General features: G+C 38.5%; 5 protein-coding genes across 5 annotated transcripts; 4 read left to right on the top strand and 1 right to left on the bottom strand.

Annotated features, from left to right (window-relative positions):
• Window positions 1-372: 372 nt before the first annotated feature.
• fbxl8 (F-box and leucine-rich repeat protein 8) lies at window positions 373-3,088 on the bottom strand. Its single transcript, XM_056267295.1, has 2 exons — window positions 2,806-3,088; window positions 373-1,384 (listed from the first exon to the last, which is right to left on the bottom strand). Exons 1-2 carry the CDS (start codon window positions 2,940-2,942, stop codon window positions 418-420), a joined length of 1,104 nt encoding a protein of 367 aa, XP_056123270.1. The 5' UTR covers window positions 2,943-3,088; the 3' UTR covers window positions 373-417.
• A 147-nt stretch (window positions 3,089-3,235) lies between these two features.
• tradd (tnfrsf1a-associated via death domain) lies at window positions 3,236-7,403 on the top strand. The gene is made up of 6 exons (XM_056267297.1): window positions 3,236-3,327; window positions 3,783-3,830; window positions 3,920-4,073; window positions 4,212-4,492; window positions 6,606-6,732; window positions 6,887-7,403. Exons 2-6 carry the CDS (start codon window positions 3,810-3,812, stop codon window positions 7,183-7,185), a joined length of 882 nt encoding a protein of 293 aa, XP_056123272.1. The 5' UTR covers window positions 3,236-3,327; window positions 3,783-3,809; the 3' UTR covers window positions 7,186-7,403.
• A 3,233-nt stretch (window positions 7,404-10,636) lies between these two features.
• gnao1b (guanine nucleotide binding protein (G protein), alpha activating activity polypeptide O, b) lies at window positions 10,637-16,017 on the top strand. Its single transcript, XM_056267296.1, has 8 exons — window positions 10,637-11,017; window positions 11,131-11,173; window positions 12,168-12,309; window positions 12,818-12,978; window positions 13,113-13,241; window positions 13,979-14,108; window positions 14,416-14,569; window positions 14,663-16,017. Exons 1-8 carry the CDS (start codon window positions 10,900-10,902, stop codon window positions 14,848-14,850), a joined length of 1,065 nt encoding a protein of 354 aa, XP_056123271.1. The 5' UTR covers window positions 10,637-10,899; the 3' UTR covers window positions 14,851-16,017.
• A 428-nt stretch (window positions 16,018-16,445) lies between these two features.
• Window positions 16,446-17,017, top strand: mtbl (metallothionein-B-like). The gene is made up of 3 exons (XM_056267301.1): window positions 16,446-16,579; window positions 16,689-16,754; window positions 16,852-17,017. Exons 1-3 carry the CDS (start codon window positions 16,555-16,557, stop codon window positions 16,953-16,955), a joined length of 195 nt encoding a protein of 64 aa, XP_056123276.1. The 5' UTR covers window positions 16,446-16,554; the 3' UTR covers window positions 16,956-17,017.
• Window positions 17,018-17,839: 822 nt separating this feature from the next.
• tmppe (transmembrane protein with metallophosphoesterase domain) lies at window positions 17,840-20,418 on the top strand. Its single transcript, XM_056267289.1, has 5 exons — window positions 17,840-18,971; window positions 19,374-19,484; window positions 19,583-19,748; window positions 19,849-19,988; window positions 20,116-20,418. Exons 1-5 carry the CDS (start codon window positions 18,254-18,256, stop codon window positions 20,304-20,306), a joined length of 1,326 nt encoding a protein of 441 aa, XP_056123264.1. The 5' UTR covers window positions 17,840-18,253; the 3' UTR covers window positions 20,307-20,418.
• The last annotated feature ends 164 nt before the right edge of the window (window positions 20,419-20,582 follow it).

Here is a 20,582-nt window from a genome sequence, read left to right as displayed (position 1 = left end):
AATTTAGAGATAGTTTACCAAAAAGAAAACTCACTCTCATTCCTCATGTATGACCGACTTACTTCTGTCCTCATTCTAAACCTGTATGCACTTCTTTATTCTGTGGAACATAAAAGAAGATGTTTTGAGAAATGTCTCAATGTTTTTTGTCCATACAAGTGAAGTCAACAGGCTTCAATGTCAAAATATCATCTTTTGTGTTCCGCAGAAGAAAGTCGTACAAGTTTGGAATGACATGAGGGTGAGTAAATGATGACAGAATTATTATATTTTTGGGTGTAATACCCCTTCAATACAAACAATTTCTGTTGATGACAAAAGAATCTTGTAAAAATCATACACAAGCCAGTAGAGTACATAGTGCTTAGTGTATGAATTACATTATCTAATCATGTGCAAAGAGTGCTAGAGAGAGCATTACTTTAGTTTTGTACAGGTCCAGGGGTGAGCCTCTTTGTGTGTTTTGAGTGTGTATCTGTAGAGATTTGGACAGTTTGTGATGAACGCTGTTATCACTTCTTGTGAGACCACACAATAACAGTGAACCTCTTGGAGCTTGATGCATTGCTTTGCTAAAGCTATCAACACATAGTTTAGTTCAGAAGACGCAGTCGTCTGCAGCTCAAGAAACTCTAGCGTGGTTGCGTAGCTCTGCCCGACTATCCGAACCTCATTCAACAGCAATGTCCAAGTAAGCAGCCGAAGACATCGAACAGGGATGCTGGGCTGCAGTACCCCTGGGACGTGCAATTCAGGTAGGGTGTGGTCAAGCTCAAGTTCCACCCAGAGACGTGGGTGTCTCAGTTTTAACTCTAGCCATATCTGGTCACAGAGAGGCACAGTGTATTTGAGTGAGCGTTCGCAACGGAGCTCTAGTTTCTTTAATGCTGGTCGTTCGGGCAGCATGAGATCTTTAAAGACGTCTTGTGATAGACTAGCCTGAAAAACTCCAAGAATATTGAGTGACCGGCAGGACTTCAGCACTTGCCTTAGAGTCTCCGCGTTGACGCCACACACCAGAGAATGATTGTTGACATAAAGACTTTGCAGAGCAGGGCAAAGCATGGCAACGCTCCTGACGAAGGAGTCGCTGAGGGTGAAGGGCACACCCTTTAGGTCAAGCAGGGTTAGGGACGACCCATTCGTCAGTATGTCCACTAAGCCTTGCTGCAGGTCCTGACCAGCATAAAAGAGGGGTGTGTTCCCCACACAACAGATGGAAAGTCCTTGCAGCCGCCCATCACCCATGGAGATCGCCTGCCGCAGCACCCACAGTGCTGTTTTGCGATTGGCTGGATCGGTCAGACTCATTATCAGTTTTAAATTTCTGACCAGTGACAGAAGAGCAGAATATCTTTCAGGGACACTGGTTCCTGACTCACACCTAAGACAAAGATAAAATATGTAAAACAAAGCAAGGCAGGTATAATTTCTTAATGCGGTTTATTTTTTGTTATTATTACAAGAAGTTTGTGTTGTTGCAGTTCATGTGACAAAATTATTTGACAATATAGTTGTGTATGGCACAAAGCCTTCACTAATAACATACTATGCGGTAACACTTTACTTGAAGGGGTGTGCATAAGACTGACATGACACATGTCATGAATATGAGGGAGGTTTTATGCATGTTTATGACAACTATCATTAAGTGTCATTCGCTCAATTATGACATTTTTAATGCAAATATGACATTGTTTGAGATGAATTTATGACAACTTGACATTATCAAGACAACATAAATATGTCATAAACATTAGATTAATTATCAGGTTTTTTTATTATCAGATTAATTATCAAACTTAAGAAACCACTTAGCTTTATGGGTTAACATTACATTAAACTGTCAGGTGGTTGGTTTTGACATTGGCTGTCATGAGGCCGTTATAACTGTCATGAATATTTTTCTTGACCTCAACTACAGTGGTACAAATTGAATTTGTCATTAAAATGTTATAATGGCCTCATGACAGCCAATGTCAAAACCAACCACATGACAGTTTAATGTAATGTTAACCCATAAAGCTAAGTAGTTTCTCAAGTTTGATAATTAATCTGCTATGTCATGTTTATATAACATATTTATGACAGGTTGTGTTGTCTTAGTAATGTAAAGTTGTCATGACAAAGACACTGACAGGTTATGATGTATTGGTTTATGTCAAGGTGTCATAACAAAGACATCAAACAATGTAATATTTGCATTAAAAATGTCATAATTGAGCGAATGACACTTAATGACAGTTGTCATAAACATGCTGTCATGTCAGTCTTGTGCACACCCCTTCAAGTAAAGTGTTACCTAATGTTTTTATCAGCACATAACCTTTGGTCAAATATGAGGGCATGGAGCATGAAAAAAAATCACAGGAGATATCTTTAATCACTAAATTGTTTCTCCTAGACAGAAAATGAGATTATTATGAGAAATTTAGACACCTGCTTCTCAAATGTTCTCACACCTCAGAAATCTCACATTAGTTTCTAACAATTTTAGAAGATCTCAACAATGTGCTCTGATTTGCCAAGATATCAGTCTGCAACCAAAAGTAAATAAAAAAATTATATAAATTTTAACATTTCTCATCAAATTAAATTTATAATTTAGGGTTGTGTTTCTAGTTATAAAGTCAACTCTGTATGTATTATTATTTCTCCTGAGAATTCTTAGGAGAAACATGAGACAAAGTTGATACTTGCAATATAATTAAGATCTCCATTACGTTTCTCAAGATACAAAAGTGCAACATCTTGGTAATAAAATGTTTCTCTAGGAGGGTTTCCTTGTATGTCATGGATTCTTACCTGACTTCAGTATCTCTCCATGAGCTTGGATGTGTCATGATATTAGACCAAGCCTTACAAACAGTAAATGCGTTGCATTTGTCCTGTAAAGGCAGGAAAGAAAAAATATGTGCAAGGATCTCTTCTGGCAGATCCATTCCATTACCAATCGAGCCCAGTCAGCCGCCAGTTAAAATACGCTTACAAAAAGGTTATTTGATATCATAACAAAAAACACCTCAGATGATTCTGCTGTCTGCATGCATGTCTGTCAGAGACTCCAAAAAAACATATACGTTCTCAAACTTCTGTACTTCCTCCTGCGTCACGAGTTCCGTTGTTAAACACGGCGGTGAACACAGATGTCGAGCTTTTAGCCAATCACCATAGAATGTGCGAGACATTTAGCCAATCAGATCCTTGTATATTTTAGTGGGTGTGTCTTAGTAGCGGTGCATCGACACCTCGAAAGTTTCCTTCGTGTATGTTTACAGGCCTGTTTAGACTTCCTTACCATTCAGACAAAGTTCACCAAATCGTTGTGTAAGTAACATGTAATGTATATAACAAAGCGCAGGTTTTAAATTCGCTATTATGTGAAGTGGAGGTAAGCAGGGTTGTGTTATGTTAAACTTTTGTTCACATGAACAGTAAAATTTATAGAAATAAACGCCACGAGACGTGCGAGCGAGCTTTTGTATATGTTTTATCCATTGACCTCTCAAAAATGTTAAATAATAATTAAAAGTTTGTAATGTGACGCATCACATTACCTGTAAACATGTGCATCGCATATCTGTAGCAATCACCAACGTCTGACCCCATTTATTTAACAGTGTCGACCATCAAACTCGCAACCTTATAAGGAAGTGGTTACATGCTGGAAACACAAAATAATGTTTTTTGTGCTAGTCTAATTAGATCTACAAGGAATTCTGCTTTGTTTTCACAATTTCTTTCTGTGTTTTACTGACTAATTTGTTTGTTCACATTCACAGGACTTGAGACAAGAGTTTGACCAGAAGATGGACAGTATAGACACCAAGGTACATTGTGTTTAATTTTGTATCTGTCCGGTTGATGTTGTTGTATGTGAATTAACAATGTGTGTGAATGATTTCATCTTCATCTGCAGAGGTTAAATGACAGCAACACCAATGATCGTGAATTTTCAGGCTGTGCTGTACTCTTCCTGGGGTGTAGCAGTCCAGAACACAACCTTCTATCACTTTACAAAAACGAACAAGGGAAATTCAGTGTGTTCAAGGTTATTAAACTCACCCTTACAGGTAAGAGTTTATAGTACTGGCCTCCAAGTGCATATCAAGTTATACCGGAATTAAAAGAGTATGGCGTTTTGTGTATACAGTAGATTTAACAACGTATTTGGGTTGCAAATTATGCTATTCTAATTGTCTTCGATCCAGATTCTGTTGGTGGACTGGAGGGGTACGAAATCCTAAAACTGCATGATGCTGATCCCTTCCTTGGGGTGGAACTTAAATTCATGTCCGTGCCTCCCTGTCAGCGATTCCTGGAGAGCTATGCATGTGGTTCACTCGCTCAGTTTCTGTCCCAGCATGCCTCACGTCTTCTTACTCTTCTTGATGGGGTTGTCATGGAAACACAGCTCAAGGCAGGAATGCATAGACTGGACCAAAATCTTCAAGACCTAGAGATCTGTCTGGATCACATACGCCAATCACAGGTACGTGTGTATGATTATGGTGATCTGATCGCCAGGCTTTGTACCGGTCTTTACGAGCAGCTAATTGCATCTTCCATTCTGCATCAAATATTCACAATACTAAAATGCACTTTATTCTTCAGTGCAAACACTGACAATCTCCCTGATAAACCCAAAGAATAACATAGTTTTTAAGTGTGTGAATATTATGTATGTGCATTTATTTTTAAGTCTTGAGTGGGGAATATCCTATGATTCTTTTCTAAAAATAAATTTCAGGATGATTTATATTTAGTTAAAGTTCATATTTAGGCCAAAAGGTCATTAGTGTAAATGGAGCTGGGAATTCCCAGATTCAGGAGGGGCTTTATGAGCCTCTGATTTTGCTATAATTCACAGCTTCAATCAGGACAGCACATAAGAAATGTTAATTGAGCATGTTCTTGACATTTTCAGCTCTGAGAAGAAACTACAGGTTCATAGAACGAAGATAAGTTGATTTGGTCATACAAGCATGTTTCAAACCACTGCCTCCATGTCACGTTTTCTATACTAAATAACATATGTGAATGTTAAAACGTATGTACTGTTCTTAAACCAGTTTACTATGGTTGTGTGGGAAATGTGGTGGTGGAAACAACTGTGTAGTGTAAGCAAGTTAAACAATTTAAATTGTTACAAGTAACAGTATTGTAATATTATGTTTCAATGACAGTGAAAACAACTAAAAAGCTTCATTTTGGTGCAATGATTCTCAGCTGTAGCTTCAGTACCTTGATTTCACTTTGGACATTTTAAGTGGAGATTTAACACAAAACCAGACTGCCATGCAATCAAACATTGAAATGTATTCTTAACATGAATACAACAAAAATATTGGTTGAAATGAATATAACATTTTTAAAATAGACTCAGTTGCCTTCTAAATTGAATGTTTTGACGATAAGCGGATGTCACACAACTGTCAAGCCTAATTTGTGCTGTAGAGTTTAATTGCGTGGACTTGAAGTCATCAACAAAAGGCATGGGAAGCATTTCTCCTTTTTAAATGTCGATAAGCACATTTATTTTTCTATATTGTCAATCTATCTACAATTATGTGGTTGCATTTTTATCATTTGCATTTAGCCTGTTTTTTCTCCTGCCTGCAACCCTGTCAGAACAGAACTATGATTCAGTTTTAGTATTTAAATTGTTGGAGATGTGAAGCTCTTTGATTTAAGTTTTTCAGGCTCACCTGCAAGTAAACATTTGGTTAATTATTCACAAGGGTTTTGTCAAACCTTTTCATTCCCTATTTTACATTTCACTAATGTAAAATCAGAAATGCTTGTTGGCAGACTGAGATTTCAGAGTTTGTTGCTGAAAAAACAAACAAATGGCACTAAAATAAAGCACACCACTGAAATGAATTCAGTTTGCCCTTTGACAAAGTGACTTCTCATGAGCCATCTTATGCCCAAACTAGTCAGGTCTGACATCAGGGGTATAAGCAAAAGGCCTCTGACTGCTTGTATTGTCAAGTCACCTTTATTTATATAGCACATAAAGTTTGTTTTCAAAGCAGCGTTACAGTGTTAAACGGGTAAATAATGATCAATGATGCAAACAGAATTCAGTTCTGCTGTAAAGCAGCTTAGAAAGACAATAGTTCCATTGTTCAGTTGAAATCAGTTCAGTGTTGATTCAGTTCAGTTCAATAACTGTGTTAAGTTCATCACTTATGGAATGAGTTCAGTTCCTCTATAAAGATATGATGTCATCATCCAGCTCAGTCCAGTTCTCATCCGATAGTGTCAGTGCAGTCAAATCAATAATATTGCAGAATATTAAATGTATTGCTCTATAAAGCCGTCCTTCTCTGTCCTGATATCATCATGGACTTTGTGTCTGCAAACATCTTTTTTCTTCAGTAGAAATATGGTGGTATCTGAACCAGTCTGAAGTATCAGTCTTGCTCTGATGAAAACAGTGAGAGAATATCTTTATTGTAAAGCTCCCAGTGGAATTAAGTTAAATCTCTTTTGTTTGAACTAAACAGCTGCTGGGGGAGCCTTACCTTCTAAAAAATAATGGTTCAAACATGTTTTTGAATACTGTGCTTTTAGTTGAATTGACAGATGATGTTTTGTAGGCTGTGCGTTTGCGAGATGATGAGGTCACACAGTTGGAGCAGCAGCTGCAGAACAGCTACGGTCCTCCCAGTCAACCAACGCAGGAGCTCCCCAGGAACTGCTTTCTGTTTCAGAAAAGAGTTTTCGGTGAGTTTTAAGTATTTAAATGTATGTGATGATGCATTACTGGGTGTATAGCTTTTGTTTAAAAAATTTACATTTGTATTATTTCTATGATCACAGATTAGTTTTCATGTTCAAAATGTTTGAAATATTTTTTTCTCCTCCGCCCCTATCTTAGATGATAGACCTTTGACTTCAGCAGACCAGCAACGGTTTGCTGCTCATGTGGGACGGGATTGGAAACGAGTGGGACGGGCTTTACAAAAGAACTGCCGTGCCTTAAAAGGTCCTGCTATCGACAATCTGGCCTATGAGTACGAGAGGGAAGGGCTTTATGAACAGGCCTATCAACTGCTTGGACGTTTCATCCAGTCAGAGGGCAGGAGTGCCAAACTGAGCCGTCTTATCAGTGCACTAGAGGAGACCAAATTGACCAGCATTGCAGAGATCATGTTGGGCATTCAGCCACGAGATTGAGACTGTAAGAGAATGAATGAATGGTGTGTGTGTTGTTTTTGTACGTGTGACTGTTACCAAGACATATAGCTACATTTGAAGAGTGTGCACTCTCATTTTTGTGAATTTTTTTCATCATGACCTTATAATTTCGATCTGTTTCCTACTTGAAATTGTTTCACAATCACCTGTCATCTGCCCAAAATGAAAAGCATTTTAAATAAAGGGTTTTTCATGCATGTTTCCAGATTTTTCCTCCACACTGTCCTGTCTGCATCTTTATCTTAGAGTCATTATGTGCATAAGAGCACCAAACGGGAGAGGCTAAAAACAGCATCACTTTAACTTCAAGAACTTTGAATTGCCCTCAGCATTGAAGGAAGCAGTGTTTTTGTTAGAAGGCACTTAGTGTAGCAGGACCGTTGCTACAGCAGAGCTAATATGGATTGCCTTTTTATCAGTACAATACATGAAATCACTCATACATTAAAGACAACTGGAAACGCAGAGCTTGAAACCACTTTAAAAATTAAATTCTGAGGACCAAATTCCTGTTATGCATATTGAGGATATTACTGAACTATAGATTACTTTCATAATAATGTTTCTAAATCAACTGCTTTCTAGTCCAAAGGCATGCTTAATCTGATTATAAAACTGGTCCTCTGAGTATAGGTCAACTATATTGATCTCATTTTTTAAAAAAGACTAGGAAGGATAAATATGAGATGAGGCATTATTAAAGAACCCCTGTGGAATGTATATTGCTTTTGGAAATTCAATCCTGAAATCAATATTCTGCAGTTCTATAAATAAACACCAACCTTACAATAGGGAATTACTACTTAGTCTTTTGCTGATAAAAATGAAGATTTCCGGGTTTGTTTGTTTTTTTTTATCTAAGAAAAAGGTGTAGGTGTAATAAAGTTGTGTCATTAGTCAAATAATCAGTTGGACAAAAATGAAAAGAGTCAACATCTGGATCTGATTGTGTTCTAATACGATATGAGATGCCATTATTCTTAGAAATTAATTTTAGCTTAATGGTATCTGTTGAGGGCGGTCAGATTAATGAAATGGATGAGGCCTTTCTCCATTAAAGCATTATGCAGACCTGCCATTAAAGTATTACATGGTTAAGAGATCATATTCATTTTAGTTATGGGCGGATTTAGAAGCTCCTAGTCGTTTTCTAGAGTGAAATCTAACATTTTCATTTACGAAAAACCTGGTGATTAAATACCAGAGAAAATGTTACTCAACAAGTTCTGTTGTTACATGCCTGATCGCGTTTTGTTAAATGTTTTATTTAGGATTTCATTTTGCAAAAATATAGAGATTTCCTTAGTTTATTTCACTCAAAATATAAACGCTACTCACATATGATTATGCAATGATATTTCAACGTACTTGTGACGTAATAGCTTATGGAGGAGGGTCTGTGATTTTGTCTCCACCCTGGTAATAAAGATAAAAGCATGTTAAGCAGGCTATGTGGCTCGATATTGCTCTTATCTTAGTAAAGTAATCCATCAGAGTGACCTGTGTGTGTCACTGGTGTGTTCAGAAAGTGAACAGTCCTTTGCAGTTAGGGCTGGGCTTGACATGAATTTAAAACTAAAGTTATGTATTCCATTCTCCCCTCCCCATGGGCACATTTCAAAGAATCAGTCAGATATTCATCTTTACCTAGAGGTCTATGCATTTTTCTGTTATGTGAATTTTCCGAATAAAATTTCAGAATATTAAAATGCACTTTATATTCTTCAGTGCAAATAGTGACAGTCTCCCCAACAAAGCCAAATAATAATACAGTTTCTAAGTGTGAAATGATTATGTATGTGCATGCATTTATTTTGAAGTCATGAGAGAGGATATCCTAAGATTTCCAGAGATTTGCACTACTAGTAGATATTAAAAACTCACAGAGTGATCTCATCTTTCAAAGCATTTCACCCATATAACAGTTGCTGAAGCACAAACTCTTAAAGTATTATCATGTGTTGAAATCCAACATCAGAACATCTGGCTCATATGCCAGGGGTTAGGTATTAGAGAAATCCACAGGAATCTTTTAGAGCTGTAAGACTATGAGTGTGTGGGGAGGATTGGGTTGGGGATGAACATTTTTATTATATATTTGAATATCTGTGCTCCATTGTTGTGGATGCTTTTATATAAATAAAACTGGTAGAACTCATGCAAAACCAAGGTTATGGGTTTGGATCCTAGGGAAAATGTATACTTTTAAAATGCTTATCTTGAATGCACTTTAAGTTGTTTAAAGCATCTTCCAATTACATAAATGTGAATGTAATAGTTAAAAGCATCACTGCACAAAAAAGAAGTTATTGAATGACTGATCAAACTGGTGAGGCATTAGAGAAGATCACAGGAATCTTGAAGGTAATGCAATTCTGCAAGAATAGTTTTTTGTGATATAGACATTTTTGAATGTCTCATACACATAGGCTAAATATAATTATATATGATCTGTCCCATTATTGTGTTGGTGCATTTAAAGGGATAGTTCACCAAAATGAAAATTCTGTCATCATTTACTCCCCCTCAAGTTGTTCCAAACCTGTATGCATTTCTTTCTACTGCTGAACATAAAAGAAGATATTTTGAAGAATGTCGGTAACCAAACAGTTGATGGGCCCCATTGACCTCCATAATATGAAAAAAGAAAACTAACAAACACAGAACTTCTTCAAAATATCTTCCTTTGTGTTCAGCAGAAGAAAGAAATTCATACAGGGTTAGAACAACTTTAAGGGGAGTAAATGATGACAGAATTTTCATTTTTGGGTGAGAGTCACACACACACAAATACATTTATACAACAGTTATGTATTGATATTGACTAACGTTTTTGCATGTTTCAGAGTCCAAGTGATGCACAGACTAAAAGCCGGTCTGGAATGGAATATGTGAGTGGACAAGCAACCCAGAAACCCAGCTCAAAGCCAGTCAAATTAAAGGACTGGACCTTTTCCCAATCTATAGACTGGGAAAAGAACATGATTGTTTTATTAACTATTTTAAATTAAAAGTAATACTAATTGTATTAAATAAATTATTGAATAAATTAAGCCCCTAATAAGAAACACTTCACAAAATTATTGAAAACAAAATTTTTATTTTAGAGATTTTTCTTTTTATTGAAATACAAAATATTAGAAGCATCCAAACATGGCAACCATATCACCATGCTGAAACAGCCACCCAGTGGAGGAAGGCTCTGCACAATGCACAATGCACAATACATAAATAGGCCTGCATGGCTGCTGTAACACCACAAAACATAAAAAGATAAGTAAAATAAATGTGCAAAAACGTGGGAAATATCCAATATGTCTACACATATATCAAGCAAGCTGAGTGCTTTTTATTTCGACTGCCACAAAACAGATGTGGCCGAGCCCTGCTCCTCCTGTGACGTCAGCGCGATGAGAGGGGTTTGCCCCTCGCGCATTAGGAGGGAACTACAGGATGAGACGAGCTCGTGCAGGCTGTCACTGCCGCCGCCCAATAGACACCCTCGATCCGGAGCGCGAGCAGGACGACCTCCTCCCAACCAAGAGGCCGGAGTGTGAGCCTGTTCCTGACCTCAATTCGGCTTGGATGCTTTAGCAACATACGGCAGACTAAGCAAGCGAGAAAGGAGAGATTGTGGGACAGAGACGGATATTTAGGATTCAGCTCTCGCGCGTCCCGACTCCCGGTCTTGCAATGGGATGCACGTTAAGTGCCGAGGAGCGCGCGGCTCTGGACCGGAGCAGAGCGATCGAGAAAAACCTGAAGGAAGACGGATTAAGCGCAGCCAGAGAAGTCAAATTACTGCTGCTGGGTAAGTCGTGAGGTTTCACTGGCCGATTTGCAATGAGTGGATTGATTAAGGATGCTGCAGGTAAGTGTGTGTGTGTGTGTGTGACAGCACTGACACAGCCTGTGTCTCCGCAGGCGGAGGGGAGTCGGGGAAGAGCACCATCGTCAAACAGATGAAGTAAGTGCGTTTTTTTTTAACATACTCAGTGATTTTGGGCCTTTTTTTGGGGCGGTTAAGGGTTGGGAACTGTTTGTCTCGCGCTGTTCATTGTGTGGTAGTGCTGAAACACAACCCCCCAAGAGACAGCGCTGTGAGTGAGGGAGTGAGTGAGTGAGTGTTAGTCTCATGTGTGCAGTGAAGCTTGAGAGTGCGCGTGTGCCTTGCCGTTGTTTTTGCCGTCCTGGGCTCCAAAGTTCCTTAATGTTTCACGTTTTTGTCATTGCATTCAATCTGGGACCGGTTTTCGTGTGTTATTTCATGTTATGCATTAGGGCCTTGTGTTCATTTTGCCCTCTGTGTGTGCTTGAGAGAGAGAGAGAGAGAGCGTTTGTGTGTGTGAGGCATTAGAATCTTTCTCTGTATTAATCTTAATGGGTGGCTTTTAGTGCTTGATCCCTGCAGTCTCGTTTAGCGTTATCCGCCCATTAAACGGATTTACCGGGACTATGCCACCTAACCTTACATTTTCATAACTACAGATGCACATACATATACAATCATCGCATTTTTCACCAAATGCATTGTTTTATTAAATGCCTAGTTAAATAAAATACCATTTTACAGATCATTTTAAATGCACCAGCATCATTGCACAGTTTTTATTTCTAAGCACACACAACTATATCTCAGAGCTTCAATATATTTTGAGGTTATAAATACACTGTTACTAGTTGCAGTTTAACTTTTTTATTACAGTTATACAGTTATTGCATAGTTACAGTTTAACTTGTGGTTTAAAATATTAAAGTGACCAACAACTTGTGCTACGCAACCTGTAGAAGCGCAAAACAGATTATTGCATCATCTCTAATCATACTTATTTTGCCACCACATATCCCAGACCCAGTCATACAGATATATGTGCATTATTGTGTCAGTTCTGTTGACCTGTCGTGTTTGTATGGTGCGTGTGTGTCTATAATGGCTTTTCTCTGTTGTGTGTTTGCGTCAGGATTATCCATGAAGATGGGTTCTCTGGAGATGATGTAAAGCTGTTTAAACCTGTGGTCTTTAGCAACACCCTTCAGAGCCTCGCCTCCATCTTGCGAGCCATGGAAACTCTTGGTATAGAGTACGCAGACAAGGACAGATATGTATGTATACACACATGCAGCACACACTCTTGTGAACTGACTTTAGAACTCATACACTACACAGAGATAATGGAGTGCAAGTGGTGTGATAGAAGAAGATTACCGTAAATATTCAGATGCAATAAATGTTTTATTGTTTGATCCTCAAACATTTTCAAAGCAATTACTGAATCTAAAAGTTGTTCTAACCTCTTTATTCTTAATAATATAATTGTATTGATACAATAATACAAGAAAACAGAACACAACAGTTAATGTACCTACTGTTAATGTAGCTGTGCACGCTTGTTTTGATTTGCAGTGTTCTTTAATGTTTGCATTAGATTTTCCTGGTGATTGACCTCACCTTGTATTACCCAAACCCTCCTTCTCACATGATGCACTGAGTTACAGTGACACCTAGTGCATGAAATTAGGAAAAATCATTGTGGTTGCCAAAGCAGTGCACACTTAGTGCACATTATATGCATTAAACAGGATGTTTTTAACCTTTTGCATATGTTTATAGGCAGATGCTAAGATGGTATTTGATGTGGTCGGTCGAATGGAAGACACAGAGCCATACTCAACAGAACTGCTGGCTGCCATGATACATCTTTGGACTGATGCTGGAACTCAAGCTTGCTTTGGCCGTTCTCGAGAGTATCAGCTTAATGACTCCGCCCAATAGTGAGTCCCTCTGTTATACACACACAAATGTAATGAGATGGTGCAATGAGCATGTCACTGTCAGGTGTAATGTTCAACACCCTATATATCATAACACGTTATTTAAGAATGCACATGGACGCTCTGTGTTTCAGTTACCTAGACAGTTTGCAGCGCATTGGCTCTCCAGATTACCTCCCCACTGAACAGGATATTCTCCGATCCAGAGTCAAAACTACTGGCATCGTTGAGACAAATTTTTCCTTCAAGAACCTTAACTTTAGGTATCTATTAAGTTATGCATTTCTTTTGTGAATTACATGTATTATTTATTGTGAATTTAAAAATAAGATTGTAAGATTTTTCTGCACCTCCTAAAGGCATGTTTGTATTTTTTTGTTTTTTGTTTGTATCATGTTTGTATGATTGTATCTGTAACACTCTCAATATTAGCGATGTTACAATGTTATAGCACCTTATCAAACTCATATCTGCATAATATTAGTAAATATATAGAGCTGAATCTCAGCTGGTTCATCAATATATGTATATTGTCATATCACCCATCTCAAAACTGCTTAGTAAATTATAAGACATTATAAACCTGTTAATATGAGTTTCTGCAAAGCTGCATTGAAACGGTTTATTGTAAAAAAAAAAAAAATGCTATACAAATCTGACTTGACTCATATCTTTAAATTCTAAAAGTTTTTTTTAAACATTTTAATTAAAAAAAAAAAATACTGGGAATATTTTGTTGAATAAAAAATAGCACTCAGATGTTAAGTCTTTATAATTGTCCTCAAAGTCTATTTGTGAAAATGACATAAGGAATTGGAAATTTAAGATTTCTTTTCATTCTCTTTTAGATGGGACAAATCTAAAATCTTTGGTCGACCTATTTTGTTTCTTAACATGCATTATGAGTTTGGACTTGATTTGATAATGTTTTGTGTGTGTGCACACATGCGTGTACATGGCTTCACATGTGTCCTGAAAGTGTGTGATGTTTCGTCCCCAGGCTGTTTGATGTGGGGGGACAGAGATCAGAGAGGAAAAAATGGATTCACTGCTTTGAGGATGTGACAGCCATTATCTTCTGTGTGGCAATGAGTGGATACGACCAAATGCTCCATGAAGACGAGACCACGGTGAACTACTACACTCAGATCATTTAGACAGCTTGCATACTCACATTATGACATTTGTCACATTATTATCACATATGACATAAATTAACTTTATGCAATAAGTTCTCTAAAACAATCCCTTGACGGTCAACCTAAAATTGATTTGAATCACCAAATTATTGAGGAATCCTACTGTTTTTACCAACCATATATTTGTTTTATGAAAAATGTATTTTTAATATAAAATGTATAGATTTTTTTTTGCTAATTATTCAGTTCCAAAAATGCAAATATGTTTGATTCAGTGTCTTCTCTCTCTTCTTTGCAGAACCGTATGCATGAGTCTCTTATGCTCTTTGACTCTATATGTAACAATAAGTTCTTTGTTGACACGTCCATCATCCTTTTCCTCAATAAGAAGGACCTTTTTGAAATAAAGATTGTAAAATCTCCCCTGAATATCTGCTTCCCAGAATACACAGGTACAACAACCATGCACAAATCTATACAAGTATGAAAAAGGCTTGAAAACTCAACATGAGTTTCTTCTCATCATGTCTTCATCTTTCCGACAGGCCCAAATACATTCGAAGCCGCGGCTACGTATATACAAGGTCAGTTTGAAAGCAAGAATCGCTCTCCTAATAAAGAGATCTACTGTCATCTAACCTGCGCTACAGACACAGGAAACATCCAAGTGGTCTTTGATGCTGTTACTGACATCATCATCGCCAATAACCTGCGTGGCTGTGGCCTCTACTGAGCTTCGACTCCACTTGTTGCCCTTCGAAATGGTAACAAGTGACTGAACTGACACCCCTGTGACTTTGGCCAAGGCACTCCCTTATTTCATTTCACTCTGTCAATTTTTGTCTTTTGTTCAGAACATGTATCCCTTATTTTCTTTTGTAGTTTGTCAGTCCATTGCTGGAGTAAATAACGTATGGGTGTGCATGTATAGTGTAAAATGAGTGTTTGGCCGGGCATAGATGCTTTAAGCATGAGTGCATGTGTGTGAGTGTCAGTCACAACGAGTGAGAGTGTTTGTCAGGTGATAACACACAACGGTTCTCTGCTGTGTAAGAGACTTCCAAGTGCTGACATGATCTTAAACTAAACCCTGAAAGGATCTGTGGCTCTTGTAGGCTTTTCTTAAGATCCAGACATGTCTGTGACTGAGAGCAAGATATAAGGTGAATCATTTAGCAGAGCCGAATGTCATTTCAGAAACTGAATGTTGTCCAGGGGCAGCTCTTAAGCCAAAGTTGTTTGAGACCTGGCATCGCCCCTTATTGGGTCTGCTTACTGGCTTCAGGCTGTGACATAAAATGCCTTTCAGCAAATGAAGCCTCTTACAAAGTGTGATGTTGACAACATTCTCACTCAACATGAGCACAAATAGTTCAAAAATGTTCATTTCTGTATAAATTATTCTGTAGTTTATTTATTTATATAATTATAAGCGCATGTATTTACATATTTTGTATCTCCCCACACTTTGTGCACCCTATCAATGTCGGGCTACGAATACAAACGAACTAGCTTGCAGACTTTAGATTGAGAACAGCATAAATATTAAGACTGTAATTCAGACTCATATATAACTGAATTACTGGACGAATGAGCTATCGCTTCTTTTTATCTCTCTCTCTTCAACTGATGACGTAATGACGTGTGAGAGTGTGTACAGATGCGTGTGTGTGATGCATGCACACTCTTTATTCAACCATGACCTGTTACTTAACCCAGATTTCTTTTCCCGTTTCCCTCCTCTTTTTCTCCGCTGTGGATGATTTTTTAGTTTTTTTGTTTGGTGCACTGAATGTTCTCCTTTACTCCCTTGGGGTAATACTGCACTGTACTGCTGGGTTTAGTCTTCTGACCGACCAATGAAATGTTTACATTAAAAAAGAAAACACTTTAGCACCAACTACTGGCTGTGCATTGATTTGTTTGTCCCTCCCTTGACATGGTTAGTGTATTTTAACCTGCAGTTATCAATAATTATAATTACAGTACAGTAGTAACATAAATAGATCAAATAACACCAGTGTGAAAGAGAATAATATTATAATATCTCAGCAAATACAGAACGCTCCCCTAAAGTTCACAATATGGTTCCCATTTAGTTACTTTTGGGAACCAAATATGAACGTCCTGGGGACATTTTTTAGACTCTTTTTGTAACCAAAACCAAGCTTCCCAGAACTTTACAGGGAGGTTTATTTTAACCAAAAACTAACGTTCCCAGAACGGTCTGGTAATCTAAATTGTTTGCTGGGATGCCTGGCTTTCCTTTTATATTTGTCTAATGCCCACATGACTACAGAATGAGATCCCAAGTTCATCCATCAGCGCGCTCACACTCTTCATATGACGCTCACACGTGATTGTGACGCACGAACGAGCGATTCCATTTCCAGACAGATTTTTCCAAGAATACATTCGTTGAAATTAAGGTGGGAAAATGGACCCGTGTGACTGTTCTAAAAGTAAGTACATAATCTAAATATAAATATGTATGTAATTTAAGTAATGATAGCAAGAAATGGGGTGGCGCGCACGCATCTTCTGGAAATGTAAGGCCTCTTTCTTTTGTAGATGGATCTTGTAACTGCGGGCAAAACTGCAAATGCACCAACTGCGCGTGCGCACATAGCAAGAAAAGTGAGTCGAATAACTAACGCTTTGGATAATTAAACATCACTTCACCCAGAGAGAGTTCTGCAGAATTAAATCAATTTTGCCCTTTTCGACCCGGTAGGTTGCGGAACTTGTCCATCTGAATCCAGTAATAAGGGCACGAAGGGCTGCGAGAGCGCGCGCAAGGACAAGGAGAAATCGTGCGACACAAGCTGCTGCAAATGAAAGGCTGTGGTATGCGCTGTGACACTGTGCTTCTTTAACAATAAAAACAATTCTATCGTGTACTCATGCATTTGTTGTGCTTATTTATGAGCTAAAATTGTGTATTTTTAGTCGTTTCTTATCCACACAGGATGCACTCATGAACACTATACACAAGATAGGAAATAATAGCAGGGCTAAATGGTAAGAACAGAGCAGCTTGCAAACCTCAGAAAACGAATTTGAAAAATTCTCACACAGTTCCTTTCTCTTGCATGGTGCTATGCTGCTTACCAACATTTGAATGCATATAAGGTGTGTGCTTTCTGGTTTAGGAACCTAGATCATGGCGGTTCAAACATTTGATGTCAAGGGCCTCCAAAAATGATGAGGGTCCCCATTCCTAAAATTTAAATGCAGTTTTGTATGTATAGGCCTACACTTTCTATTTGACACTGTGTGACAATAAAAAAGTAAAAATACAACCTGACATTTTTATTCCAGGAACATCAACCTTAGATATTTATTAATGATCAATTATTTAAAATTAATTTAATAATAAATCCAAATGAGGATGTTTTGTTGTATCACATTATCGAACTCGTGAGTTTTCTGACCTTACAAATAAATAGCTTCAAAATGTAAATAAAATAATAATGAAAAAAGAATACTGGAACATTTAGTGAATAGTAATTGGAGTGACAGTTGGAAATAAAGGTACAATAAAAAAAAACATTCTTGGGTGATAACGTAAGTAGCCTATGCTGAACAAAAGCATAAACTGAGACAGGAAATTGTGTTTTAATGTAGAAACTTTAAGAACTAACAGGCCTACTAACAGGTTACTCATGTTGTCAGTTAATAACAGTTCGTTTCAGGATTAAGAGCGTCACATTAGCCACGCCTCTGTAATGTGACGAGCCAATGATATTACCGCACACACTTGTCACGCAGAAGAGCTTGAAGAGACGCTGTCAAATGACTGGCGTGTTTATATTTCATTTGTTTACAAGATCGCGAATTATGTTATGGACGCTTTTGTAGTTTGAGTGTGTAGCAAATGTCTGTATGACCTTTCTAGTCGGAAACCACAACAGTATTTTTCATGTTGTCATCATCGCGGCCATCACACGTCTTTGTCTGCGGAAGTAGTTTTGTTCTCCAGTGTCCCAGTTAAGATAATAACGTTTATTTTTACTTGAATGGACCGTGAATTGAAAGGTATGACGAACTCTTTTATCATTATTATACGTTATAGCGTGCCAAGAATGAATGCACCCTGTTTGTAATAGACTGTCCCAGGGTCAGTGACCGAGCACATGCCAGTCAGTATGTTTGGATTTGGACGCCTCTCCGCAGAGGGGAAAATCGGAATCGCGTCGGGAGTTGTTTTTTTCTCAATGCTCATGTCCAGAACATTAATTTCGGAGCGGGTTGACATAGGCACGCGCGCTTCGCTGTTTCGTGTTCAGTTTCTCCTCTTCATCAACTCCCTGCTACTCCTCGGCTCGCTCTACATCTGGAAACGCGTGGGGAGGCGACTGTGCGGAACCAGAGGTGCTCCTTCTGTCCCGCAGAGATGTTGGCGTCTTCTTGTCCTGCTCTTTCTCACTCTCGTGCACGGGAGTTACCTATGCATGTTTTTCCTCGTGGATACTGAGCCACACTGGTTTTCAATTTTGAGTTTTTCCTGTTTGGGGATTTATGTCATCCTACTGTTCTTCCTGTTTGTTTTTGGCTGCCTAAACCGCCTTCGCAGGCTTCTCTCCCGCAGGCGAGGTGAAGAGGATGCGGTCGCGAGCGCATCAGCCAGCCAGACAGTGTTGGCATTGATAGTAACAGCAATACTGGCAGTGTATGGGTTGGTAAATGCAGCCCAACCTCCACGAGTAATTGAGGTGGAGATACCAGTAGAGAAGCTGCCCGAGTCTTTGAACGGGCTCAGGTTGGTGCTTCTGTCCGACATACATCTTGGACCTACAGTAGGCCGCTCCAAACTGCAGCGCATTGTGACTATGGTGAATGAGCTGAACCCAGGTAATTACATCTTGTATCAGATTAATGTTTGAAATATTAAAGGGAGAGCTCACCCAAAAATAAGATCATCAGTTACTCACCCTCATGTTATTACAACCACATATGATTTTCATTCTTCTGTGGAACATAAAATAAGATATTTTGAAGAACGTTGGGAAACAGTTTTGGTTCCTATTGTCTTCCACTGTTTTTTTATTTTTGGTTTATTGATCCATACAATGAAAGTCAATGGGAACCAAAACTATTTGGTTACCAGCATTCTTCAAAATATCTTCATGTTCAACAGAAGACAGATTAGGAATCGGAATGAGGGTGAGCAAATGATGACAGAATTTTTCATTTTTGGGTGGATTATCCCTTTAACATGTACCTGACATTTAATTGTACTCTTTGTTGCTGTAGATGTAGTGGTGATTGTCGGTGATCTGACTGACTCTCAGGTAACTCGATTAAGGAGCGCTGCAGAACCACTGGGACAGATGAGAGCTCGGCTGGGCTCCTATTTTGCTACAGGTCAGTCCTTGTGGCTGAATGACATAAAGGAAAATTATCGTTTATGTAAATAAATGTTTTTGTGCACATTTTCACATGCATTTCTGTGTGACTTTCAGGCAATCATGACTATTACACTGCTGATGTTGAAGGCTGGTTTGAGCTCTTGCGCTCAATGGGGATTGAGTCTCTTCACAACAGCAATGTGAAAGTGTTCCGCCCAGAACGGACTCAAGACTGGATTTGCCTTGCCGGCATTGATGACCTCGAGGCCCGCATGTTACGGTCAGTCCAGTGATATAATCTCAGGCTCATTTGAATGTATGCAAATCTTGTGCATGTGCTTTGCACTGGGCTCATGTCAGTAGTGTTGTTTTGGTTTAAGATACCCAGGCCATGGCATGGATGTTGAGAAAGCTCTTAGTGGCTGCAGTGCAGAGAGCCCTATTATTCTTCTTGCTCATCAGCCTCATGCTGCCAAACAGGCCCTCCAGCAACGGCCAGACATCAGCCTGGTACTCTCAGGTATGTAAATATCAGCTAAAATATTGTGGTAAACAAAATGCCTTTGTTTTTTTTGTTAGTGAAAATTTAGGAGTATACTTCTTATGTCCTCTACTGACCAATAAAATGCAATTTTGCGTTTGTGTAGGTCACACACACGCTGGTCAGCTGTTCCCCCTCACCATCCTGGCATTCCTGATGAATCCATTTTTCTGTGGACTCTACCGTGTCTCTGAACACACCATGGTCTACGTGACCTCTGGAACCGGTTATTATGGCATTCCAATGAGAATTGCAAGCCGTTCAGAAATCACAAACATTATACTGAAACGTGCTTGAGAGCACTCACACAGTGCAGGAATCAAACACATTCTCAACTATACATATTCATTACCTCATAATCCAGCATGCTGTCACACAATTAAACATGCATTGCATAACAATGTATGTATAATTCAGTCACATACAAGTCTGTTCAAGTTTGCGCTGATTTGCTTGAGCACAATCTTATTTACTATTCAATTGACACACTTAGCAAGAGGTTTTAGTTTTGTCATTATTTTAATGGGTGTGGTATTGTAATTTGTTTGCCAAAACATGCTAGAAATTCAAGAA

This window comes from Rhinichthys klamathensis, unplaced genomic scaffold (genome assembly GCF_029890125.1).
Source record: "Rhinichthys klamathensis goyatoka isolate OS25496 unplaced genomic scaffold, OSU_Roscu_1.1 h1tg000258l_1, whole genome shotgun sequence".
Lineage (NCBI taxonomy): Eukaryota > Metazoa > Chordata > Actinopteri > Cypriniformes > Leuciscidae > Rhinichthys > Rhinichthys klamathensis.
Note: the sequence above shows the minus strand (reverse complement) of the source record. Positions and strands in the feature narration are given on the sequence as shown.